This window comes from Manis pentadactyla, chromosome 11 (assembly GCF_030020395.1).
Source record: "Manis pentadactyla isolate mManPen7 chromosome 11, mManPen7.hap1, whole genome shotgun sequence".
NCBI classification, from domain to species: domain Eukaryota; kingdom Metazoa; phylum Chordata; class Mammalia; order Pholidota; family Manidae; genus Manis; species Manis pentadactyla.
The window spans coordinates 115137082-115163862 of NC_080029.1; the positions used below are offsets into that span (position 1 = coordinate 115137082).

A 26781-nucleotide genomic window follows, 5' to 3' on the forward strand; every position below is an offset into this window, starting at 1 on the left:
AACCTCCTGATTTGCCCTCTTCACCTCCGCCTCCCCCAGACTCTCCTAGTCACGAATCCTCGCCTGCCAGTTTCTGTAAGTCTTTGAAAACTGATTTGTTTTGATAGGGCAAGGCAGCCAGTTATCATCCTCGCCTGGTTCCACTTGTTTAACCCCAAAAGTCTGTGAGAATCTTCTCCAAAGAAAAGAAGGGAAACCTCCCCCCACCCCCCAAACGTGCAGACTGCCCACAGGAAGTGATTCACGGTGCTGCCTTGAGGCAAACCTGATGGGGCAGGAGGTGGGAGGCTGGGAACCGGGTCTGGGAAAAGACTGCCCCAGCGAGGATACTCAGACCTTCATGGCTTCTGCTTTGTGGAAGAAAGTGAAAAACAGAATGACTAAGAGTCCTGTAATAGGAATTGTTTGTGTAGTGAAGTGAGCTAATATTGAAGCTCGTTGGCAGATAAGACAAGAGAAAGAGCAGTTGTCAGGGGAGGTGATTGTTCAGTGCCCTGCCCTTTTTATTTTTTTAAGAGAGCAAATCTATTTCCCAGTCTTAAGGCATTCATTAAGCAGAAGGTTGAGATCTGTATTTCAGTTCCCCTTTGTCACTTCTAAGCCCCGGTTTTCTCTTCTGCTGAGCAAAGCGTTTAAGTACAGAGAATTATCCACCAGTCTCCAAAAGGGCTGCTTCTTTTCTTCTTACCTTTCCCTTCAAAGTTGGACTTCAGAGGCTAGTAAATCTCTTTCTCTAACTGGCCATTTTAGTCCCTCCCCCACCCCCATGGAGCTTCACATTGTCATAAGACAGAGGAATCCTTTCTGCCCTATGGGCTTCAGCCTGACATTTTATTTTTTCTCCCAGATTGAAAATACAAATTATTCTGTTTCCCAAAAGCAGTTTGGAAACCGCCTCCAAGTGTCGGCCATGTGGAGAGGCCTGCTGCACAGCAGGACCACAGGAGGCCGAATCACCCAGGAGAATGGGAAGAGGTAGCTAAACACACCTGGATTCCTGACTGTGTTTCAAATTCCCTGTGTTTTAGGAGGTGAGATTTGGCAGTGGGGCTGTAATAAGAGCTGGGGTGAAGTGTGCTTTTTGCCTTAAGCCCATCAGAACATTGCCAATGGCTGTGAGTATCTGAAGTTTCCCCAAGCGATCACTTTAAAAACAAACAAATAAATAAATGATCTTCAGGCTTAATTGCATTCCCAGTGAATGTTAACTGTCGGAGTGAAATGGCCATCCAGAAAGTTCTGCGAAGCCTGGAAACTCTTCTTTCCCCTTCCTCCTGTAACCAGAGACCAATCCGGGTCTTGGTCCTGTAGGCATCTTTTCTTTGTACCTGGAAACCTCTGTGATCCTGCCGACACCCCAGAAAAAGCAATCCCCATCAAGCTGGTGCTTGAAAACAAAAACAGTCTGTGAAAACCAAAGCTGTTAAGTAGAAAGCTTTCAGAGGACCCCTCCTCGTCCCCTGCTCCCTTTCCTTGCTCCCCCTCATCCTCATCCTTCCCTGCCCAGCCCTCCTCAGATTCAACTACCTTCTTTGCACAGGGGAAGGTAAGGGCCAAGGCCAATAATCTCACCAGAGCCTAAGGAGAATCTCGGATGATTCTAACACAGTGAACACTGTATTTTACGGTCATGGGGAACCAGTTTAGGGGTGGAACATCCAGGTTCAAGGCTGGGCACTGCTTCTGGCTGTTCTGGGCAACTTTGGGCAAGTCACCCAACGTCACATGAATCTTTCACCTATAAAGTGGGAGCAAGGAGACCAGCGCTGCAGGGTCCCTGCATCCAGTAAGATACTGAGTGAGAAGTGCCGGGTAAGCGTCTGCTCTGAGGTATAAATTGCTGCTGTTTTGCCTGACCTGTGCCCACCCCCAGAGCATTTCCTTATCCTGTAGGTTCTCAAGGGGCACCAGGCAGTGAACTTGCCCTTTAGGGAACCTTTGGCAATAGCTGGAGACATTTTTGGTTGTCACAGCTAGGTGTGGGGGTGCTATTGGCAGTGGGTAGAAACCAGGGTTGCTGCTAAACACCCTGTGATACACAGGGCAGCCACCCCCTAAACAAAGGATCACTGGCCCCAAAGGTTGGGTGAGCTGAGGTTGAGAAACAGTGGGACTCACCTTACTCATAGGCTGATGTTGAAACGTTCTCAGTGTCCATGTGCTTTACAGATGATTATAACTAAGCTGAACTTTCTCCATAAATCGGCCTCTTTGTTTTCTAGAAGTACTTACTCTGTGCCCACCCTGGCCCCTTGGGCAGAAGGCAGCTCTGAGGTCCAGGTGATCTTCATGTGTTTTCTGTGGGGTCCAGCCCCCTGCAGAGGACAGGGCAAGGTGATCCTTGGCTTCCTCCTTCAAGGGACCTGAGAAAACTAGCCTGGGGAGGAGTACTTAAACACAGTGGGGAGGAGGGAAGGGGAGGCAAGCTGTTGCTCTGGAGCTTGGGGCCTTCAGCCCAGGGTGTTATTGGGTGCCCCCCTAATTTGGCAGCCTTAAGCACCAGATATATCCATATGGCAAGTTCAGATGGGAATTGAATTGTTCTTGGTGGAAGTGGTTCAGTGACTAGTGTCAAGGGTTGTGAAATCCCATTTTCAGCTCCTCACAGACCAGTCTGAATGGGAACATGAAAAAGTGTGCTTGGCATACTTACAGAACTTGCCGAAAAACTGGGCTAAAGCAGGGGCTTGGTCACTGTGGCAGAGTTTACAGTGGAAACCTCAATTATCCAGAGCCAAGACCCCTCCACAAACTTCACCTAGCCAGATTGCTTCATTGTGGCTCCAAAAGACAAGACCACGCTGATGCTGGAAGCGGTGCTGTTCATTTAAACTCCAACCATCAAAGGAAACCTTGAAAGTATCTGGGAATAGTATATTCAGTGTGCAGCTCCATCTCTTTTTGTTCGTAACCTTTTATTTTGATAACAATTTCCAACCTCAGAAAGTTACAGTGATAGAACAGGAATGACATCCTTTAACCAGAGTCACCAATTGCTTCGTCCCATTTTTTTAAAAAACATTTGTCATCCTGAAGAGGGAGACTTTCAGGCAACTTAAGATTCGATACAACAAAGAAAAAATTGTGTTTGTACTGGACGGACCAGGCAGGAAAGTGGACTCACATACATCTTAGAGACGTCACACAGTGGGGCAGCAGCTGGGAAGCTGCCTTCTCCCTCTGCCTTTGCTGGGTGACCTTGAGGAGCTTAATCCATCAATCTGTTTCCTCAGCCACACAAAGGGAAGGGATTAGACAAGATGCCTGAAAGATTCCTGAGTACCAGCTGCCTAGTTCTCCCGGGTGGGTTGTCCTTTGGTTAGCCGGCACTTCCGCTCACCAGGGTACTCTGCTCCCTGAATGTTAGGCCTCTCTGGGTTGTCACCTGCAGCTCAGAGACTTAACACATAAACCCCAGGCGGCTCAGCCCGGACCAGAGGATGCTTTGGTTTTGGCTGTGTTTACCGAAGGGAAAGGAGCCAGGGCGAACCCCCAAATCAGATGCCTCTCTTAGCAGGGGTGTTTTCAGGGTTTTTATGATGCTTCTCAGTCAGATCACTGTCCTGGGCTTTGGACATGGAAGAGAGAAAGGCGCATTCTGAGACTTGGGTTTTAAGGAACAGCAGAGGGCGGGAGGGATCTCAGAGCAGACCACTGTCACTCCAAGGCCAAGTGGAACCCCTGCAAGGCGTCTTTTCAAGAGTTTTTCTGCCGCCTTAGAAAGTCTGCTGAGTGAGCACCCAACCCAGATTTGAAGTCACTCAGGCCTTGCTTTTATTTTGAACCAGAACAAAAAGGAAAAAGAAAACCCACATACAATGCAAAGAGCCCGAAGAATGGACTCTAGAGATGTTATTGCAGGTGAGTGAACCCAGGGAGAGAGCGGGCTAGCTGGCTTGTTATCGAAGGGAGAGAGGTGAGGTCTCATTCCGCAAGTGTGTGGGGGGCGGGGGGTGCATTCAACGTGCAGGTGGACGGATCCGCTGCAGCATCTGTTCTGGGAAGTATGCGTTTGAGTGAGGGTTTGTGGTTTTAACTGGCACCCCCTAGCTGGAAACAACCCCTTTTCCTTACACAGCAGGTATTGTTGGGGGAGGGGGCGGGTTGGAGGGAAGTAAAGTTACAGAACAAATTGAGTTGAAAGGGATGCCAGAGGTTTGGTTTTTGAGTTCTAGTGTAATACTTTGGGCCCCTTCAAAAAAAATCAACATTAGTTGAGTATTTGGGGTAAGTTCACATTTTATGCAAATCAACTCTGAAAGCCTAAAGGTAGATTCTCCATAAATGAAAACGAAGTCCTTTTGCAAAGGTTTAGTCCTATCTAGGTATTGTATTCAAGGTCAGAAAACAGCATGATGCCCCACTTACAGTCAGGGAAAAGAGTGAGTCGCCGAGCCTGGCTTCATCTCGTAGCCACCCTGGTCTCAGCGGAGTCCGATGACCTCATGGGGTAGGAACTTCTGCCACTGTCGTTACGATTGCCCAGCTGGCCCGTCGAAAAGGAAAGCTTGTCTCTGAAATAAGCTACAAAGTTTAGTGATGCGTGTGTCAAATGACATACAGTGTTTAAAAATTTACTTTCTGTTCACTTCTGTGGCTCAGGGAGCTGGGGCAGCATGGGTGTTCAGTGAACTATTTGATGACTGACAGGAGGTTAGTTTCCTTGGCAGGGGTGCCGCCTGGATAGCAGAAAAAAACACTGTTTACTCTCCTCCTCGTCTCAGCACTGGTCTGGGTTTGAATTCCGGCCCTGCCTCTAGAAGTTAGATGACCCTGGGCAAGCCCCTTCAGTGCTCTGAGCTAGGTGCAGGCAGGGTGTGCCAGGGTTTTGCTGTTTCTGTGTTCCCACATAGTAGCAACGTGTCTGCCCCATCTGGAGAGTATGTGCTTTGCTCCCGATCTTCTTCCCAACCCCCAGTGGGTTGAAATACCAGAGTCCAAACCCACTGGTATTTCACATCAGCCCCAGACGGCCGTGGGCAGCAGACCACTGATAACGGAGGATGTGCGTGGCACGAGGCAGACTGCTGTGTGATCCTAGGAGGGGATCCTGGCCTCTCTGACGTACTGGGTGCAGTGAGACAGGACCTTTACAAGGTCTGCTTACTTACCCACACAGCGCTGCCCTCTCCCCTCAGGGATCACCTGGCAGGCCCCGCCTCACTGCCAGCTTGGGACCCTGGCACGCCCGCATCTTGGCTGCGGCTCCCACCATTTTGGAACACTTCACAGGTCCCACTTGGAGCCAATGGGAGGAAACCTAATTTCCTGCTCCAGGAAATGGCTCGGCTGGTGAAGAATATATTTAAAGATTAAACCCTCTGTCAGAGAGGCTTGAGAGGGTATTCTGGAGGAAGACTTGGAGGTCTCTTGTCAGGAGGCTGCTGGGTATGGGAAGAGATCTCAGTCACAGACGGGGAGGGCCCCAAAGGCAAGTCCCTGGGACTGTGCGCTTTGCCCCAGCAGCTGGGAGCGGGCTGTGAAGAAGGGCTGGATTTGGGGGGAAGGGTGGGTCGTAAATAGACCCTTTTCTGCAACCAAACATGTTTATGGTAACATCAGCTCAGAATTAAGACCTTTTTACCGAATTTACTGAAAATGGGCTGGGTGCCCTGTAAAGTTTAGGAGGGTGTGTACTGGACACATTGGCTAAATTAAATCCAGCAGCTGAAACTCCCAATTCACTATTCTTACTTTGGTAAGCATTGGTGTGTATTTTGAGTGGAACAGAGGGGAAAAGAAGGAATACTACCAGACTAAACCAAGAGGAGGGGTCACCAGCGCATAAGAGGTGAATGGGATGCCCTCCTGTCATGGGGTTGGGAACTGTATGGACCAGATTTCTGGAAAATACTGCCAGGCCAGACTGGTGGTCACATGCTGGAGAGCTGGGGAGCGTGACCATCTCTCTACCACCACAGCCCAGCCTGGCAGCTAGGGGAGCTGGCCTGTAGCCGCAGCCCGGTACAGACAGTTGTGTGATCCTGGGAGGGGAGCCCAGCCTCTCTGACATACTGGGGACTGTGAGCCAGGACCTTCAGGAGGTCTGCCTCGTAGACCCATGCAGCATTGCCCTGGGGCTGCTGTGAGGTAAAGAACACAGAAGCCTTTCAAAAATTAGAAGCACCAGACCAACTGAGGCTTCATTGTGGCCCACCTGGCTGTGCGCCCAGCTGCCAAAGCAGGAGGGCAGGCTGGTGTTTTGAGCTCCTGTTGTGTACCTTACCTTGCCAGGTATCGTCATTGTAATGGACAATAACGACAGTAGATAGCTGCCATTTATTGTATTCTAACCATAGGCCGAAGGCTTTCTGCACAAAATATCAGTTTGTCCTCCCAACAGTTGAACAAAGGGGCTTATATTTCAGGTGAAAGAAAACTTAAGACCATGACATTAAGCAATTTGATCAAGTTTGTACAGTTATCGAGCACAGAGTCCGTATTTGAATCCAGGCATATCCAAGTTCAAAACCCCGATGCTCTTGTCTTTTTATCTTCTTGGATTGCATCGCACATATGTAAAGTGTACAATTTGGTGCGTTTTGACATACGTATACACCTGTGAGGCCACCACTACCATATAGATCATAAACATAACCTTTGCCCCTTGATAAGCCCCCACACCCCACCCTCCACACCCACCATCCCCAGGCAATCACTGATCAGCTCTGTGTCATTCTAGATAAGTTTGCCTTTTTCCTGTGAATTAGTCTATGATTTTACATAAACAGAGTCATGCCTGGCTTCTTCTACTCAGCATGATTATTTTTCATTTAATCCATGTCATTGTGTGTATCAGTCAGTCATTTTTTATTGCTGAGCAGCCTTCTCTTTGGGTATATCATGTTTTGTTTATCCCTTTGCCTGTTGACAAACATGGAGCGGTTTCCACTTTAGGGCTATTACAAATAAGCTGCTATGAAAATTCATGCATCAGTCTTTGCACGGGACAGATGCCTTCATTTCTCTTGGGTAAGGACTTAGGAGTGAAACGGATCCTGTAGTAGGTGTATGTTTTGAACTTTTTAAGAAACTTTCAAACTGTTTTCCAAAGTAGTTGCACCCTTTTTTTACACTGCCACCAGCAATGCGTGAAGTTTTAGTTGTTCTGTATCCCTCCAGAATGTGGCACAGTCTTTTTTATTGTAGCCATTCTAATAATCATGTAGTGGTATCTTGTTTTAATTTGCACTTCTCTAATGTCTAGTGATGGTAAGCATCTTTTCATGTGCTCATTTGCCATCTTTAAATCTTTTGGGGTAGTGTCTGTTTAAGTTGTTAGCCTGTTTTCTTGTTTTTTTTTTAAATAGTTGTTTGTTTTTATAATATTGAGTTCTCAGAGTTCCTGATAAATTCTGGAAACAGGTCCTTTATTAGATACTTACTTTGCAAATATTTTCTCCAATTTGTGGCTTTTCTTTTTCTCTTAACAGTGTCTTCCAAAGACCAGAAGCCTAAATTTTGATGAAGTCCAGTTTATCAACTTTATTTTTTAATGGAATATGCTTCTGATGTGGTATCTAAGCAATGCTTGCCTTTCCCAAGGTCACAGGGAGTCTCTCCTATGTTTTCTTCTAGAAGTTATACAGTTTTAGGCTTTATATTATGACCCACTTCAGTTAATTTTTGTATAGGGTGCAAGGTGTAGATTGAAGTTCATTTTCTTGCATTCGGATATCTGTTTGTTCCAGTACTATTTGTTGAAAAGACTGTGCTTTCTCTACTAAACTGTCTTTGGACCTTGGTCGAAAATCCGCTATTCATATATATTTGACTATTTCTGGACTTCATTAGGTTCCTTGATCTGTTTATCAGGCTTTTCGCCCCTACCACACTGCCTTGATTGTTAAAAATTTAATTGATTGTTCACTTTTGTAGTCTGAAAACTCAAGAAGTGTCTCTTAAATTTGTAATATATATTATTTTTTTTATTGCCAAGAGTTTTTTTTTTAATAGTCTGTAAATGTTTCCTGTTTCAGGATTGTAATAGCTTGTCTCTCTCAGAGCAGTTTTTGCTTTATTTTGTTTATAAGTTTTCTCTGCTCTGCATTGTCTCAGATTTCTGTCCCTCCCCCCCAACCCCCAACACACACACACACACATTATTTCTGTCTCTCTACCTCCTATCAGAGGCTTTCTTTAAATGACTGGGGATTCAGGCTGTGTATTCATGCTGTGAGTGAGGTGGTAAAAAGCTGACAGAATGCTTTATGTATGGGCACACATGGAAGGGGCTTGTTGGCTGGTGGGCTTCCCTGTAAGATGGGAAGGCAAGAACAGGGCCGTTTTGTCGGGGGTCCCCAAATGTTTGTATAGCAGGTCTTTTCTTGTGCTGGGCTGTTTAATTTCTCCACAAGACAGACCGAGGGTACGGGCCTGCCGTTCACTGTCCTGGGTACCCAGTGAGCAAGGGAACTTTGACAAAATCTTGTTTGCAGCCCTCGTCTGACCCCACCCCGAGCTGTGCCCTGGGGAACCCCTCTAGACCCAGGTGCTCCAGTTCATTTTCTGCGGAGAGCGAACACGTCTGTCTCCCAGGGCTGAGGGTGTCCTGCCTGCAGGGGCTTGGGGAGGGGAGTTGGGATCTTCCTGCCTCCTCTGCAGACTTCCCACCTGCCCTCTTGTTCACAGCCTCATCTTGAGGAGTGTGGTGCCTCTGACACCTGAGTGTCTCCCAGGTTCTGGGGCACAAATGGGAGCACTGTTGTTGTGAACTTCCTGACAGGTGCTTCGTTGCTGCTAAGTCTGTTCCCTTTGGCCATCTGCTTTCCACCTGTTTGCTCTGTGGTCCTGCTCATTACCGTGAGCAGGACAGAGATAAACACATCCATTCAGTTCCTTGTATTTGAGCAGAGGATGATGCTTCTTGCCTCCCTCTCCCCCCCCACGTCACCCCTCCCCAATACCCCTCCTCCATGTACCCCCCATGCCCCTTCTCCTCCTCCTTCCTCCCTGCTCCTTCCTCTGTGCCCAGACAGGAGGCCGCATGTAACACAGAAATCGGGGGATGAGGAGTCAGGAAACTGAAGTGCTCTACACGCAGATGGGGTTCACCTCCTGTCCTACTTTACCACCTCCTCAACTCTCCCCACCTGCTACAAACACCCCTAACGACCACATCACAAACCGCCTCACCTCAGAGCTTCACGTCTCCCGTGGCTGTCCCGTTCCTGCCCCCCGGACACACACACCACGCCGTTTTCCCTTACATGGCCCTGAGCAGGTGTGAGGCCTCGAGGGCCACTCCCCACCTCTGTCGAGGGAGGTGCCTGGCCCGGGCAGCCTGGTTCTGGAGTTCAGGCTGTTGGGGCTGTGTATGACTGTCCCCCCTCATCCGGAGTGCCCAGTGCCCTGTCCCCTCCGCCTGCCTTCCCTAAGGCTCAGGCCTGTCACTCATTCTCCTCTGCTCTTGGCCCCTTGGACTCGGAGACCCTTGTCTCACGCCGTCCACCGCCACTGTCCCTCTGAGCCAGGTGGGGCCCCCTCCACAGTCCATCCCTCCCTGCTGTTGGCCTGAGCTGTTCTCCAGGGCCCCCCTTGCAGTGGCAGCTGCAGACGCCCAGCTGGCCCTCTGCTGGGGCTTTCGTCACGCTCGAGGGAACGTGGCCACCTCCTGGTCGGTGGGCATTCCATGGCTTTGCAAGAGAACAGGAAGGGATAGCTGGATAATTCCTTCGCCACTCATCACTCCCCACCCACCCTCTCTCCCTCCTCAACGCCAGGACTCACCCAGTTATCCGGGGCAAAGCTCTGGAGGGTGGCTTTGGCCCCGTGGAGTGATGACACTCATCAGCTGATGCTTCGGAAAGCACTTTCAAGTGGCCACTGAGCTGTGGGAGGACAGGGGTGGGAGAATGTTCCCATTTCACAGATGAAGTGACTGAGGGCCCCAGAGACCCTGTGACTTGCCCCGTGTCTTACAGAGGAGAGTAGAACCCCATCCTGACCTCAGGACTCACCTCCGCCAGTCTTCCTTCTGTACCCAGGCCTGGTAATTACTGTTTTTTGGCTGTGGGGGTTCCTTGGTCTGGGGCCCCACAGGAGGGAGGTAATTACATCCTTCAAAGATGCCCTTAGTCAGCAGCTCCCCAGTCAGTCCCTGTGCCCAAGCCCAGCTCTGACCTTTGTCTGTCCTTCCCCATCTCCAGCCCACTGGGGACTTTGATTGGCTTCCTTTGTTTCTCTCTCTGGTTGGTGCTTCTGGCTGCATCTGGCTCGCACTCCCTCCGTCCCACTCAGAGTGCCTGTAAATTCTGTTTATTCAGGCAAATGAGCCCTTAGTTATACAGGGCCAGGAAGGGGGAGCTTGCAAACGCCGCTCTGCCAGCCCTGCCCAGCTTTTAGAAAAGTTGGGCCCACTGACTGGTGGGACGCTAGGATGGGCCTTCATGTAGGCGGAGCACTACCGCCACTGGGTCCTCCTCATTCATGAGCACCTGTCTCAGTCACTCTGAGTCCCCACCCCCACCACCCCAGTCTGCTTTCCACGCAGCCAGCCGGAATTATCACGAGGCCTGTCTCCTTTGCGCACACACATGCTATGCTCAGCCCTCTTAAACATCTCAGGCTTCCTATGGCTTTTAGAAAAAAAGGTGGAACCTCTTACCATGACTTCCAAGGCTCTACAGAGTCAACCCTGCCCACTCCCCTAGTCTCGTCTTGCACCCACTTCTCTCTCTCCTTCTGCCCTTCCCAGGGCCTTTGCATATGCTCTTTCTCTACTTGGAGTGCCCTCCTCCCATGCCCCCCTGGCCCATTTAGTTCTTACTTATCCTTCAGACTTTCTGGTCAGCCACCACTGCAGAGATGCCCTGTCCAGCCCTTCAGCAAAGCAAGGTCCACACTCATGGTCATATACTCGTGGTTGCCGGCACTTTTCCTTCAGAATACTTGCACAGTTTGTCACTGTGGTTGTCTATGATTATGTGATTGATGCTGGTCTTGCCCACTGGACTGGAAGCTCCATGGCAGCATGGGCCACTCTGTGGTCTGCTTTACTTTCCCCCACCACAGTGTCCCTAGTACCACGCATAGTAAGTTAGAGCTCATTCAGTATTTGTCAAATAAGGATGATACTGGATGTCATCCAAAATCTCACGTCCCTTCAGAACCTCCCACCTCCCCTTCTCACTCTTGGCCAAGGGTGCTTCTTGCGCCCCTGGGCCCCTGGCTGTGTGTCCTATAGCACTGTGCCAACGTTTTTTTCATATAGATTGCCTGGTGATCTTCTAAAGAGGAAGGTTCTGATTTAGTAGGCTGAGGTAGACTCCAAGATTCTGCCTTTTTAACAAGCTTCCATGGATCCATGCTGCTGGTCCAGGGACCACACATTGGCCTGGCCTGAGAGGTGGGGGCGCCAGGTCACAGCTGCTCAGAGGCTAAGTCACCACAGAAGGCATTGTTTGCACCGGGCACTGTCATTTTTGGTGCATTTGGCCCAGCCAGGCTGAGGACTGTTGCAGAACTAATCCAGATATGGTCGCAGGCTCGGCTCCTGCTCAGCTTGCATGCCACCCCTTGGACCTTAGCTCTGAACTAGGAGAGAGCTGTGGGTGGTGACCCCTGGGTCAACCTGTGAATGACCCTCACACTGAAAGGGATTCCCAGATTCCCTTTGGTTTCCCTCCTTCCCTCATCACAAGTACCAGCTTAAAGAAGGAGGGTTTTTTCTTGTTTCCTGATGTGTGGGGGCGGACCTGGGTGAGTGTCCAGGGCTGTCAGAGCCAGCCTGTGTGCCTGTTGCCTTCTCAGTGTCACCGTGGCCCTTGCATTCATAACTAAGGAACTCTGATTTCCTTGCTTAGCCCTGTTCCCCTCTGCACGTCTCCACCTGACTGACTCACGGATCTTTTCAGAGCACGATTCAAGTGCCAGTCCTGTCATCTGGGGACAGTGGGCTGGGGGGTTGGAGAGCTTGCTCCAGGGCCTGGTAGGTTCCAGGGGGGTGCCCTCAGTCTTCCTTGGTGGGCCCCTGAGTTCTCTCCGGGGCCCCTGTCCAGCACTGACAGTTGGTGATTCTCCCGTGTCCTGGCTCTCCGTCCCGGAAGAAGTGAGGGGAGGGGAGAGCTGTCTGAGCCCCTGCCAGCAGGCGCCCTGGGAGCAGCAGCAGGCTGAGCTTCGGGAAGGCAAGCCAAGCCCCCTTTGCTGTCTCTCCTTGCCCCATGCCTCCTGGCAGGTCCCTGGATGGCCGGCTGCAGGTGTCCCACCGGAAGGGGCTCCCCCATGTCATCTACTGCCGCCTATGGCGATGGCCCGACCTGCACAGCCACCACGAGCTTCGCGCCATGGAGCTGTGTGAGTTCGCCTTTAACATGAAGAAGGACGAGGTCTGCGTGAACCCCTACCACTACCAGAGGGTGGAGACCCCAGGTACCTGCCGCTGCGCACAGGCCCTGCAGCTGCCCGCACTGCCTTCCCCTCCCCCCGCACCTGCCTCCTCTTCCCAAGGGAGGGTCTGCCGTGCCTCTGGGGGTGCGAGGGCCTTGGGGCCAGCCTGGCGGGGACGCTGACCTGCCTCTGCTCTGTCTCCTCCGGACAGTTCTGCCTCCTGTGTTGGTGCCCCGCCACACGGAGATCCCGGCCGAGTTCCCCCCGCTGGACGACTACAGCCACTCCATCCCTGAAAACACTAACTTCCCTGCGGGCATTGAGCCCCAGAGCAATATTCCAGGTAGGCCCATGGGCCGTGCGGGCTGGCCAGGGGCCGGGCACCCGGCAGCCCAAGCCTGGTCCCTCAGCCCGGTCCCTGTCGCCGCCTCCCCGTGCACAGCGCTGGCCCCCGACTCCGAACCGCATCCCTGTTGGGAGAGGACCCGTGGCCTTGGCTCCCTCTCACTAGTGATGCTTTTCTTGGCACCGAGGAGCGGCGGCGTGACCCTTCCGCCGGGCCTCGGTGCAGTCATTTATTTTGGAAGCGGAAATAGCAACCCTGTGTTTCTCTCACCGCCCTCGCGGCCGCCGGGACTGGAGCCTAGGCAGGATCCCGGACGGCCTGGGGGCTGCAGAGGAGGTGGGGGAGCCGAGGGCTGGGCGGCGAGCGCAGAGAACTGGCCCTGTAAGTAAGCCCGGTGAGGGTAGGACCTGGGCGGGGTTAGGCCCCGCTGGGATTTCACTGCCCCGGGAGAAGGGGCTCCACTGTCAAGAGTGCAGATGTTTTTAGAGGCCCCTCATTTATATGCAAATAATGTGTGAATCACCAGTGCTCTGGCGTCCAGGAAAACTGCTTGGCAGCCCTTGGGCCGGTCGCAGCGGCAGGGGCTGGGGCTGCCTGGGCAGTGATCGCGCTGCGTTCCTTTCAGAATGTTCTTTGGATAAGCCTCTCACCCTGAGTGTACGGCCCTGAGGTTGACCACAGGCCTGTGCCCAGGGCTCAGAGTGTAAAGAGAGACCCATTGTACAGGTCTGGCCTTTTCAGATCCCTCCCGGGTGGCGCAGGTGTCTAGGGGGCAGGTCTCCCACCTTGTTCATTCAGCACACCTTAGAGCTAAGCTGGGGTGGAGGGGGGCTCATTCAGAGAAACAGATCACAGTCTCTGCTGTCACTGAACTTGCAACCCCCTTGGCCAGCTGAAGAGGTGTCATCTCCTAAAGAGATGCCCAACAGATCTGCACAAGTGTAGACAACAGAGGCAGAGGGCGGTTTGAGGTGGTCGGCCTTCAGCAGAGAGTGGATGAGACTGAGGCAGCTCTACAGCCTCCCTGGAGGGGTGGGAGGAAACCTGACCTTGAAGGACGGGAGAAGTTAGCCTGGCAGAGGCTCTCTGAGCAGGTCTTTCAGACCTGGGAGTTGGGATGGCGGGGATGAAGGTGATGATCGGGTGGGGAGCCTGGAGGTGGAAGGGCATAGGGACAGCAGGGTGCAGGAGCTGGCGCCCTTGCTCTGAGGCGCAGGGTTCCTGTAGCACCTGCTACAGGTGCAATCGGCTTAATTTGTGCCGAGTTTGCAGAGGGGTTGCAAGAGCCAAACCACGGATGCCATTTAATGAACCTCCTTCCTTCTGATCCCCAGAAACTCCACCCCCTGGCTACCTGAGTGAAGATGGAGAGACCAGCGACCACCAGATGAACCACAGCATGGACGCAGGTCAGGTGTCTCAGGGATGTGCTCTTAATCAGGACCGAATGCCTTCTCCCTCCCTCCCTGCCTCCCTCCCTCCCCCCCTCCAGTATTTATAGAGCAGCCGCTATGTGCCAGGCACTGTGGCAGGTGCTGAGGATCAGGAGGAGCCTGAGGTTCTCACAGCTTCTGGGGCAGACTGACAAGACACCCAGCAGCTACCGTGCCATCTCACTTCCACCCTGATGGAAGGTGCGTCAGGGGCACAAGGCAGGGCCCCTAACCCAGCCTGGGGAGGTGGCAGTGTTGGTTTCTTTTGAGCTGAGTCTCGGAGGTGTGTGGGTGTTGGCCAGGCCATCAGGGCAGGCCGGGGGGTGTGCCAGGCATGGTCAGGAGAGCCTGTTGCAATCTGGGGACCCTGAGAGCTCAGGGTGGCTGGAGCACACTCCTCCAGAGTGGGGGACAGGAGGCCCTGTCACTCACGGCTTCAGTGTGGCTGGGGGCTGATGGGGAGCATCTGTGCCTCCAAGAGAGTTTGCTGGCAGTGGGGTGGAGGGTGGGCTCGCGCCCCTGAAATAGCTCAGGAGTCTGAATGGAGGGAAGGTCTTTACCAATGGCCAGTGGAGGCCCCTGAAGCATCAACTGTGTAGTGTCCGAATGGGATGGATATGTTCCTGCCAAGAGGGACCCAGCCTGGTTTGTCTCTAGCCACGTCTCCAAATGTTCCCGTGTTACTTGTTATGGGACCAAATTGGCTGCAAACCAGCAGCTTCGTGCACCGAACCCCAGCTGCCACATAGGCTATATACTGTGCTGTGCATGGCTGGGTGAGGAGGAGGAGGGAGCCAAGCAGAGGCCCTGGTCCGTGGAAGGCGGGCATGCCCTGTACTCACACAGACGCTAGATGCAGTGGAGAGCAGGAGCCACCTGGCCTTGCACACAGCCCAAGAGAGTGTGCAGTTCCTGAAAGGTTGAAAGAGACGTGCCTGTTATTATAAATGTAGTTGCCTGACACCTAGCCCGGGTGTTGTGTGGCACTAGTGGGTTTAGCACATACCTTGCAAACACACACCCCTAGATACGTGGCTGGCGGTGTGAACCCAGCCGGGATGCATTGAAGACCTGCCAGTATTCGATGCCAAGTGACCACTGCGAGCCTGCAGCCATTAAATTCTGGCATGGGAAGTGGCCAGCTAAGCCAGCAGCTCTCTGGATGTTGTATTTCTTCTCACTTCTCACTCTTCCCTCCTTGCTGCTCTTCATGTTTGTAGAACCATTACTGTTATAAAGAGAATGAAGAAGAGGGCCTGTGTGTGGGATGAGCAGCCACCTTTTCTCCCTCTCAGCTCTCGATTCCTCCCCCTCCTCTCTCTCTTTTCTGCCCATTTTCTCTCTCCTCTCTCTTCACTTCTCCTCCCATCAGCCTACTTGCAGAGCCCTGCTGAGTATATTAGTGATTTACCCAGTGGACACTGGCTTTGTGGACCCCAGCCAGCCAGTGGATGTCTGGGTGGGGTCTCCCATTTATTCAGTTCTTCACTCAAAGTTGTGCATTTGGAAACCTGTCTAATTGCTTATAGACTTGGCTTTCCTGTCAGTTGTGTCTCAGTTGGGGTGCAAGGATCACCTTGTCTAGCCGTGTGTCTCCCCTGACACGCAGACGTTCCCTTCAGACCAGTGAGAAGGCCCCACCACCTTCCTGAGTCTTCATGATTGGACCACCACAAAATAAGAAACCAGCATTTATTGAGTGCCTACTATGTACCAGTCATGGTTTAGGCATTTTTGTATTTCCACAAATCACACAGAAGATGGCATTATCCCCATTTTTACCTCAAAGAGGTCAAACCACTTCATCAAAGTCCCATAGCTAACACACGCTGGCATGTCTGGGCCCCATGGCTGAACTGGAGGCCCTGCTTCCTACCCAGGACTCTTCTACAGCCCTTGGTAGGTGGCAGCTAGGGGACAGAAGGAGATCTAGGGCTCATCCCTGGCCCTCAGGGAGCCTACAGCAGAGCTGGGGCGCAGGAGCAGACCACCACCAACAGCTCCGGGCAGCATGTGCCTGGCGCCCGGCCGTGAGGACTGACCACTAGCTTGCGGCTGGAACTGGCCTTAAGGGGCTGTTAGTGAATGAATAATTCCCCATGGCCCGTGGGTGCAGGGACAATGGAGGGAGAAACCCAGTGCCTCCCTGCAGAAAGGCAGCTGCTTGGGTTTTTGGAAGGCTGGTGCCGTGTGGGTTTTTCTTTCCCTCGCTTCAGGGACTGCGGGGTGGAGAGGGAAGGGAAGGGAGTAGGAGGAACTGGGTGGGCTTGGACATGTTTCCACGGGCAGCATCATGTCTTGCACAAAATGTCAGTCGGTCACCAAGTTGTGGGATTTCTGAGGCAGCTTGGTGAGTCTCCAGAAACCTGGCAAAGGGCTGGACTGGTGTTCCCAGGTGCCTGAGCCACTGAGAGCTGTAACTGGTGAGGTCCGGGCAGCCACAGGCCCCACTTCTGTGGGAGGAGGCTCTTTGCTGCCTGAGTCTCTGGGCAGCTGGGGAGAGGGCCTTCCCCGCCCCTCATTTTCCTGGGAGCAGGGTTACCGGGGCGGGTCAGCGTACCCTAGCTGGGAACTCGGCAGCCCTGTGCAGTGGGTCTTGGTCAGGATCACCATACCATCGAGTCATGGAAGAGACCTCTGAGAACATCCACTCATCCATTCATTCCGCAGATGGAGAACCAGGGCCCTGGCAGGGAAGGACAGGCGGCACACGGGTTAGGCCTTCTCCTGGGCTGTGGAGGCTTGGCTCAGGGTTTTCTTGCTGCTGTGCTGAGCTGCTCCAACTTGATGCAGGTGCTCGGTGATATGGCTCTCTGGGCCAAGAATCTTTCATGAAGGCTCACAACTGTGTCTCACCTCACAGGTTCTCCAAACCTATCCCCGAATCCGATGTCCCCAGCACACAATAACTTGGGTAAGTATCTCTGCCTCCACCTGACTGCAGCCCCTGCTAGCTGCAGCCCTGGCTGGTGGCCGGTGTGGGGAAAGGGGACCTGAGGATGAGACTCCTCCCGCACCTCCCACCACCATCGGCCCAGCTCCGCCTGTCAGGTTTCTGGTTACAGTGATCCTGGGGTCACCCACCGAAAGGGAAACCTGAGAACAGTAGTGGCAGGAAAGGCAGCCACATGCCGGGTTTGTATTTCTCCTGGGTGCCAGTTAGACATGAGTGAATGAAAATCCCCCAAACCTTGTGTTCAGGAGGTGAGGGGCTGTGGTCAGCCCAGCATACCTGTGTGGTTCGAAGCAAGGCCATGGGCAGCAGTATGGACTCCAGCCCCCCCGACTTTGGTAGACTTGTTCCAGATATGCTTACTTCAATTTTATCTGTGCATTTCATCTTAACAATTATGTACTTTTTATTTGAAACAGCAACAGAGAAGGAATCAGAAAAAAAAAAAAAGGCACAGTTGCCCTTAATCTCCGTGTCCTGACACACTGTTTTTGTTCTGTCACGGTCCTTCTGATGTCTGGGGATCGGGCATGTATATCTGGGCCTTGCCAACTGAGATCAGAGTGTATATCCATTTTCTCATTCTTCTCCTTTATGCTGTTTTGTAAACACACTTCCATATTTAGATCCTCATTTATTATCCTGCATTTATCGCATGCTGTTTCGGAGCAGCTGGACCTTCGTTGCCATGACCATCCCTCAGTTGTTGGATTTCTGGGTCAGTTTTTCGGAAATTTGCTTTTCTATTCCAGGAGTGGCCTTCAGCTCCAGCGTGGGGCCTGCAGAAGGGCTCAAAGCAAATGAAATCTCCATTCAGTTTCTATTGAGGGGTATTTTTTTATGTGCTGCTTTGGTCGTTTTTAGAAAAATGTGGGTTTGATTTTGTTTCTGCTTTTATTGCTGAGGCTCAACTTGTGGCTCAGGGAAAGGAAGAGTTAACATCAGGGCTTGTTGTATCAGAGCGGGTTGGCCTGGCCCTTGTTCCCGGTCCTGGACAGATAGCCTCAGGTGAAGACAGTTGTCATTTGGAACATGAGGAGATGCCTGAAAAACCTTTAGCACAGGCTGAGGAGTGGGCAGTGTGGAACGGGGCTTGGGCGCGTCTGTCCTCACATCTTTGTAAAATAGCGCTGTGAGTGTTGAGCTTTGCTAAGGGAAGGTCAAATTCCCGATGTGAGGGACCGGTGGAGTCATTAAAAACAAACTCTGAAGGCTAGAAGCTGCACTGACATTTGAGAAGTTAAAGGCTATGATTGTGATTTGACTCTGAGCTTTTAGGTGGTTTAGATTTAATTTCTGAGCCATGTTACCCCACCACAGCCAGGGCCACACTCCCAGGCACCGAACTTTAGAGCAGGCACCTGCCTTTGAGGCCCCACTGCCTGACCCAGGGGTTCGGACCAGAAGCTGGTGGCTTGCCCGGACTGTGCCTCTAGATTGTGTGCACAAAGGAAGGCAGGCTGGTTCTTGCCCTTGGACCCCAGGCAAAGGGCCCTGTTGACACAGTTCTCCCTTCCCTGCTGACTCGCTCCTCAGACCCCTCATCTGAGGGTGGGGAATTAGGTTATTTCTTCCAAAGGAAGGAACAGCCCATGAGCCTGGGGGGCAGAGCGTGGGTGTCACTCTGCTGGGAAGATCTGAATGGGGGAACGAGTCAGGGTTGGGACTCACGGTGAGACACGGGCGCTGACAGGCCTGGCTTCCTGTCCACTTGATGAGCCCTGGCACCCCCGCCTTCAGCCGTCAGAACTGCTGGCTTCATCCCTACCCATAGCATCTCCTAGGCTCCTGGCATCAGAGCTGTAAGGAGACAAGATGCTGGTGGTGATGACGGTAAACATTTCTTGAGCTATTTATTGACTGAGTGTTGTTCAGAGCGCTTCATGTGCTTTAACCTGATCTTCATAACAACTGTGTCAGGGAGGGGTAAGTAAGTTTCCCTTTTACAGGTTAGGCAACCAAGGAACAAACTGGTTAACTAGTTCGGCACAAGGCACACAGCTAGTAAACGGAGAAGCTGGCTCTGAACTCGAGCCTTCAGGCCCCAGGGCATGTGCTTGCTCCATAGGCATCAGGACACAGCCTTGCTGGCCCTAGACCCACTTCCCATGCCCCCATCTCAGGCGAGGAAGGCTCAAGAAAGGCATTTACTAACTTAGAGTTGGGTATGTCAGGTCAAAGGCCCAGCGTCTCCTACGGCCACTGGGTGGGAACCCTGCCTGCTTGCCTGTTTCTTCCTTACTCACTCACTTCCTGCCTGATGCTGTGTGCCAGGAGGTCAGGGATTCGAAGACGAATCACAGACCCTGCCATCAAGGTGCTTCAGGACTTATTGGAGTAAATAAGGCAGGAGTACAAATAATTCTAAAACAAGAGGTAGGCACAGTGGAAGTACCCCGAGGGCTCAAGAGGAGGCAGTGATGACATTCTGGGGGGTGCAGGGTGGGGGCGTGCATCCAGGCTTGCCAGTGTCTCCTACATATTCATTCAGTCAGGCAGCTTTGCTAAGTCCCTAGCGTGTATTGATGCTGGGGGTCCAGAGCTGGGGAGACACAGGCATTCACAGTCTGGTGGAGTGGCAGCTGGGGGTGTCTGTGTCCACCTGTATGTGTTGTGCCTGGTGCCCACAGAGCGAGCACAGGGGAGGAGCTGAATAAGCCAGGGAGAGAAGTGCTGGATGGGGTGGGAAGACCTCACAGTTGCAGTGACGTGTGTGAGCTCAACCCTGAAGGACAAGTAGGCAGAGAAGAAGGGAAGGACATTGCAGATGGAGGGAATGGCTTGAAAGGGCAGGGTGGGCTCTGAGGGCAGTTGGCGTTGGGTTACTCGGCAGGTCGGGAGGGACAAGGGCGATGATGAGGGGGCTGGTGGGCTCTGGAAAAAAGAGCCTGAAGGCTGCGTGGTTTGGCCCTTCTTGTCTACAGAATACAGCCATTGGCGGGTTTTGAGTTGGGAGTGCAGGGTTATCTGATGACAGCTTCATAAAAATTAATATGACCACTGTGTGGAATTTAAATTCTAGGGGAAACAACTGGAGGCCAGAAAGCCCGCTTGGAAGCTGTTGCACCGAAGGAGGCTGCAATGAGTGCTTTAGAGAAATGCAGCGCGGCTGGGAGACGCGTCTGCACATCAGGGGCCTGAATCCGGGTTCCTTGGCCGGCTTTGACTGGGAAGAGGCCTGCTACCCGAGCAGGACACCCAGGAGCCGGGACGGGTTTGGGTTAGGAGGTGACAGTGAGCTGCCTTTGCTTCACGGTGTCCAGGATGCAGCTGCCTAGTCGGGAGGGAGGCCGCGGCTGCACGTGCAGATTTGGAAGCCATTAGCGTGTGGGACAGCCTTTCCCCAAGTGGGGTCTGAGAGCATTTTGCATCGAATGAGCTTGGGAAGCCTGTGCTGTACCCGCTCCTGGGGCCTCCAGGGCACGCTCATGGTAACGCTGTTGGAGCCAGCACTTTGCTGATGGAACACTTTTCTTTCCCAGCCCCATTCACCACCCCTCGTTCTCGTTCTCGAAGCACTGACAAAGGTTGGGCACAAGTCGTGGCATGGAGGAATTCAGTGGGGAGGGAGGCCCAGTTCAAGAGGGAAGGAGGGCCAGAGACAGACCGATGGGGCCGCCAGCCCGGGGCAGAGGCTGAGGGCCAGGTGGAGGCTGGGCCTGGGCGCTGAAGGACCGCACGCCGGGGGCAGGTCCTGCAGAGACGCAAAATGAGACTTGAGGAGCTCTTGGGTTTGGCCTCTGGGTTCAAGGGCATCCCTTAGGGAGCAGCTGTGGGTGAGGTGGGGGCTGAAGTTGGTCAGCAGCGGGGGAAGGGCAGCGGAAAGTTGGGGGAGTGGAGGCTCTGCCTCGACGTTCTTCATGGCTGGTGTGTCCTAGTGGTGGGACGGCAACAGGCACACAGCAAGTTCTTCCCAGAGAAGATGGGGCGTCTGATTACTTCTTGTAGGGAAATTATTACACAAAAAGAAATGGAGTGCAGGACATCTGGCTCCTTCCTCATTTCCTCCCCACTCCAGGCAAAAGACTGAGCCTCCTGCCACAGTAAAGCTACTTCTGGGGCCTCGTCCAGAGCCCAGATGGGTGAGGGAGAGCCAGCTCAGCTTCTCGCCAGAGGCAGGCTCTGGGGAGACCCAGGGCCTTTGTTTTGCAGGGAAGGGATGCAAGCAGGTGATGTTCCTGTTATTACGCAACGCAATGGGCTAGTGAGTCACCTGGAATTTCCTAAGCATTTAAGTCAGAAGGATTGGGGCAAATGGGAGGAGGAGAGAGGTGGAGAGAGAGGAAAAAGATAACAAGCTGGATCCTGCTGGTGAGTAAGTTGTTCTCTGCTTCAGCGTGAGACATTTTGGGAGGGGCCTTGACCGAGGGAAGTGAGGAGGTACCAGGAGTGCCCTGGGGCAGCCTCTGGGCTGGAGTTGAAGGACGTGATGGTTTTCCGGAGTGCCTAGGGACAGGCAGCACCTTTCTGTCCTGCCAGGAGAGAGGGGCAGGGGGTGGCAGGGCAGTGGGAAGACCCCTGACCCCTGAGAAAGGGCGGAGTCAGGGTCACAGGCCCGACTTGGTTCCAGCATCTCCATGCTGCTGCACAAGACTTTTCCCAAGGCCTGGGCAGGCTCTAGTCTCCCGTAAGCTTGGGCAGTTACAGGCATCCTACTGGCAGGAAGTCGGTGCCATCTGTACCCTGACCCTCCTGAGGGTCCGGCTCTCCAACTTTGCCACTGTTCTTGGTTGGGGTAGACTGGCCCTAGGCTGAAAGAACAGAGCTTCTTTCTGTGTACACTGTGGTTTATTGTCTAATACTTAATGAGATAGGTTGAAATTGATGCCCCGGAACACAGCTGGCTTGGGCCCGAAGGAACTAACCCTCAGGTGCACAGGTGGATCAGACACAAGGGGCCGATTCTGCATGCGGGGTGAGGGAATGTTTCACAGCCACCTAGCTGAGTCCTGAAGGTTGAGTGTGTGCAGGTGAGGGAGACACGGGCAGCCCAGGCAGTGGGAACAGCAAGGACTGAGGTGTGGCAGTGTGAAGACACATGGGGACTGGTGTGGGGTGTCTCCCTGGTTGAAGCAGAGCTGCCTTCCACGGGAGAGGGGGGACAGAGGAAGGCAGCTCATTCCTGTTTTGACCTTTAGCCTTGCAGCCTCTATGCTCCAGCCTTTGCCTGTGCCCTGCTTTCGATTTATGGTAGAAAGTTAATCCCCACTCTGGCCTCTCCCCTTTCCTTTACCGGATTTGGATTCTTGCACATGGTTTTAATAGGCATCCTTAATCCAAGTGTTGCCTTCTGGGTTTTACTCTGTTTTCTTTTCCTTAAACAAAATAGAAAGTCTATGCCAGCTTGGAATAGGGTTCAACACTGCAGCCAGCCAATGCGTTAGGCTGGCAGGGGGCCAGTCATGAATTAAATGCTCCATGCCCCTCAAGAAGTCTGGCCGACACCATACCAGCAGCAGCAGGGGGCTGCGAATGGCTGGAGCTGGTGGTTCCTGTGTCACTGACACCTCTGCTCCAGGAAGGGTGATTAGCCGCGACGCAGCAGTCAGCCAGGAGCAGGGCTGTCTGATGGGAAGGTCCTGGGCACGCTCTGTCGTCTGCCATACCAGTTGTACCTAGTCCTTGGCCCCAGAGAAGCAAAACCCCTCTCCCGGGGGGGCAGGGCGTCTCTGCCCTGGAGAGCTATTCTCCCAGAGGAGCCTTTGAATGGCATGTCTTCAGGACCTTTTCAAGACACAACTTTATGAGAAATTGCTTCTGCATTTGTTGGGAAACTCTTGATATTAAGGCTGGCTAGCTGCTTGGCTGGCTTGATTGATGTGGGAGGAGAGGTTGCTACCTGACAGGTTTCTTTAAAGATTTAGTGCCAGGACAAGCTTTGATTCCCCTGCAGAACTAGTAAGCATTTTCTGTCCATAACCAGAGCCATATAGCATATGATGCTCCCATTTTGCCTTGTCTGCTAGGAAGCTCAGAGCCAAGCTGAGTACTCTTTCAGTAGCCATCTCCTCATTGTTAACTTGTTTATAGACTTCTCCTCTCCAGGGTCCTGATTTTTTGTTATTCTTACAATTAACCATGGTTTGGATAAGTCTTTCGGAGGGAAAGAAATGAGAGCTTATGTGCAGTTTAAAACTAAAATGCCATCAAGGCAGACCCCACAGATGGTGGCCATGCCTTTTGGTCTGCGTACGGCTGCTCGTGCAGAGGCCCTTGGGGAAGCAGCCCCCGGTGATGGGAGGGAGCAAGGTGCAAGGCGGGGCTGGCTTCCAGTTGTTTGCAGAGGACAGTAAATTCATGACTATGGGTGCTGCTCCTGTTCCTTCCTGCTTCTGAGCACCAAACAGCTCGTCCAAACAGCACTTTCTGATATGGCAGCCTTCAGATTTCACCTTGGGCTGGCTGCACTGCTCCCTCCAACTAGCATCTTTTTAATTATGTGTCAGGTCCTGCGTCTGGTGTTTTCCACCACGCTGTCCAGCGTGTGTGTCTTTGAGTGGCAGGGATGTTTGGTTAGGGGCTCAGATCTTCTTGGGAGGGCCTTTTGGCCTAGGACCCCAGCTTCACTCTGATTCTATGATGCCTTGAAGTTCCCACTTTCCCAAGCACGGTTCTGGTACAAACCATGTTACCCAACAGGTGGCCTTCAGATTTTCTTCTTTTGATGGGTAGATGGTGTTCCTAGGAGCCTAGGTCTCTCTCTTCTGCTTGGACTAAACTTAGATGGTGCTGGACAAGGCTTCCTAATTTGAGAATAAGGACTCTGTTCTGTTCTTCACTTTGCAGGGGAAGCCAGGGACAGGCCAGATCAGCCATGCCTGCCTCTTCAGGCTGACCCATGCCAAAAGCACAGTGACCTAGGTGGTCTGTCTTAGATGTCTTCTAGTGCACTGCAGTCATTGTTCAGACTAGGAGCTGAGATCAGAGAGGGAGGTCATGTTCCCAAGGTCACACAGCAAGGTCAGCAGATCTGCCCCTGGGCAGCGGCGGCCAGCAGCCCTTCCCCAGTACCTCTTGGCTCTGACATGTTGCCTGACCACATTGAATACTTGGATTGCACTTGGATTTCTGGAGGGTTTTTTTTTTTTTTTTAAAGGTTTCCAAAGCAACATAGCTCACATTTTAGTGACCACATTGTTTAGAATATAGCTTATCTCATTGGAATGTCATAGCATCGAGCAGAGCCAGAGCCGGATGTGGCTGACACGGCTCAACCCAACCTCAGGGACACGGGCCCTGGGCCATGGTCGCTCCTGCCCTGTCACTCCACCTTTCCCGTGAGAAGGAGCTCAGAACCCCTGCCTTCCCTCGTCCTCCCTGGCTCCGCCCTGGGAAGTGGGCGCAGGGGGAAGGAAGCTTTGTCGCTCTTGCAGTGGCGGTCAGGACGGGAGCAGGAGGTTCTCAAGTTACTGTAATTGTTCACACCATTTATTGAGTGCTCGAGGAGTGCCCTGCGCCTCATACGAATGATCTCAGCCCAGCCACAAGTAGCATCCAGTGGTACAGAACAGAAGATTCTCCACTCGGGCGGCTGGGGGTGGGGGGCGTGGAAGCTGACAGCCGGAGCTGAGCTGGCTGCCCGCAGTCGCACAGCTGGTCTGCGCCTGCGCAGAGAGTGAACCCCGGTCCCTCTGGCTCTGCAGCTCGTGCCCCAGGACCTGGTTAAGCATCTCGTGCAGTGATTTTCAACCAGGAGATATTTTGCCATGCGGCAATGTCTGGAGACATTTTTTACTGTCCCAGCTTGGAAGGGTGAGATGGATACGCGCTCCTGGCTTCTAGTGGGTGGAGGCCCAGGGGGCTGTTAAATATCCTGTCTTGTCCAGAGTCCATCTGCCATCAAAGAATTATCTGGCCCCAAATGTCAGTGATGCCAAGGTCGAGGTGTCCTAACCCTCCAGCCGACGTTTTTTGGGTCTGTTGAGTGCAGGGGGGCTCCCAGTCTGCGCCTTCTCCCACGTGGGGCGGCCATCTCTTACCCTTCAAAGGGATCAGGGATCGGAGGCACAGACCCCAGCAGGAGGTCAGGGCCCTGTGCCCTGCAGGGGGCTCCCAGGCCTCTCCCAGAACAGCTTCTGATTCTTCCCTCTTGGGCTTTACACACTTTCAGAGGTCTGGTGAGCAGAGGTGGCTGGTGGGTTCTGGTTGCAAGAAGTTGCCTGGTAGGCAGTGAGCAGGAGTCGCGGGCTAGCGCTAAGACGTGGCCTGCCGAGCCCTTCCCGGCCGTCTCCCCGGCTCCCAGAGGGATGCCGCCAAAGTAACCAGTGGCCCCACATAAGAGCCAGAGAGAGTGATCCAGGCTGGAGGTGCGAGACGGAGGAATGAGAATAAGCAGACGACCCCCTGATTCTCCAGCCAACCAGTGATTCTCAAGTAGGCAGTAAGCAAGCTGCAGCAGAAGTCCGCTTCCAGCCGGGGCGGGAGCAGTGCAGTGCAGAGGTACAGCCGGGGGCGCTGGGCAGAGTGCTGGGGGTCCTGGTAGGGTGCTGTGGCCCTGATGCCAGTGAGGGTGACGAGGGCCTGGCCCAGGGCTCAGAGCGCCAGCCTGCTGAGGTGAGAGGGGATGCACGACGACGGGGTGGGGGGGGGGTGTCGGGAGCCTGGAATGGCTGCAGGTGACAGACGGCCAGGGGAGTCACAGGAAAGGTGATGTGGGATCACGGGAGGAGAAACCTCTATTTCAGGGGTTCCCAACTCTTATGAGAAAGAGAACCGACCCCTCAAAGATGGCAGTTTTGCTTTGAGGAGCCCTTGGTTGAGGCTACAAACTGACCACTAGGACAAATTCAGAATTTGCTTTAGATGAGTCGGTCTCTGCCACCTCAGTAGCATCTGGACACGTTTGGAAGACAATCTGTAATAAGAGACGTGGTCCCATGTGGTCACTGCGCTGGCCTTGTCATTTTTCAGGCTTGGACTCTGCTGCTCGGCAGGTCAGGAGTTTGCCTCCGACCAGGCAGAGCCCAAAGCTGAGCGTCTTTTTCAGGGCTGAGGTCAGCATGGGCTCCTTAGGGGACCTTGGTGAGGCCAGGAGGGGGCCGTGTAGGTAGGGCAGCCCTGGTCGGTGCCTGACCCTCCTCAGGGTTGGCCCAGCACCTCTTTGAAGACTGCTTCAACCCAAGGCCAGCCAGGTGGCCAGGGCCTCGATGAGCTAAAGCTACAGGAGAAGTGGTGAGGCTGGTGGAACGCCTCTCCCAGCACCTGTGTATTTTGTCCCATTGGATTCTGCAAGGTCCAGACCATAAAAGGCATGAGGGCAGGGGGACAATAATATCCTCTGAGAGGTAAAGACACTGTCTTCTGGAGCAGCCAGGGGGCCCCACAGAGGAGCCTGAGGCTTGGGGCCTCCCTGATCCAGGGCCCTGGCCTGTCTCCTCAGACCTGCAGCCCGTCACCTACTGCGAGCCGGCCTTCTGGTGCTCCATCTCCTACTACGAGCTGAACCAGCGCGTCGGGGAGACGTTCCATGCCTCGCAGCCGTCTATGACAGTGGACGGCTTCACGGACCCCTCCAACTCGGAGCGCTTCTGCCTCGGGCTGCTCTCCAACGTCAACAGGAACGCGGCCGTGGAGCTCACGCGGAGGCACATCGGTAAGGGGCCACGTTTCCCCAGCGCAGCCTCTGCACAGAACCCGCCGGCCAGCCTGCCGGGAACTGGGGAGAGGACTCACTCCCCTGCCCCCACCCCAAACTCGGTTTGCCTTGTGGAGAGGCCAGATGG

At 53.3% G+C, this 26781-nt stretch overlaps 2 protein-coding genes across 4 annotated transcripts in view; one reads left to right on the top strand and one right to left on the bottom strand.

Annotated features, from left to right (window-relative positions):
* The window catches only part of AAGAB (alpha and gamma adaptin binding protein), a 304376-nt gene that overhangs the window by 214434 nt on the left and 63161 nt on the right, over positions 1-26781 (bottom strand). The gene's annotated exons all lie outside the window — the stretch shown is intronic.
* SMAD3 (SMAD family member 3) overlaps positions 1-26781 on the top strand; it is a 145211-nt gene that overhangs the window by 74388 nt on the left and 44042 nt on the right. For all 3 annotated transcript variants that reach the window (XM_057488915.1, XM_057488916.1, XM_036932255.2), the window contains exons 2-6: positions 12176-12369; positions 12539-12670; positions 14008-14082; positions 16970-17020; positions 26439-26651. In XM_057488915.1, coding sequence (XP_057344898.1) covers positions 12176-12369; positions 12539-12670; positions 14008-14082; positions 16970-17020; positions 26439-26651 — 665 coding nt within the window. The remainder of the gene's footprint in view (positions 1-12175; positions 12370-12538; positions 12671-14007; positions 14083-16969; positions 17021-26438; positions 26652-26781) is intronic.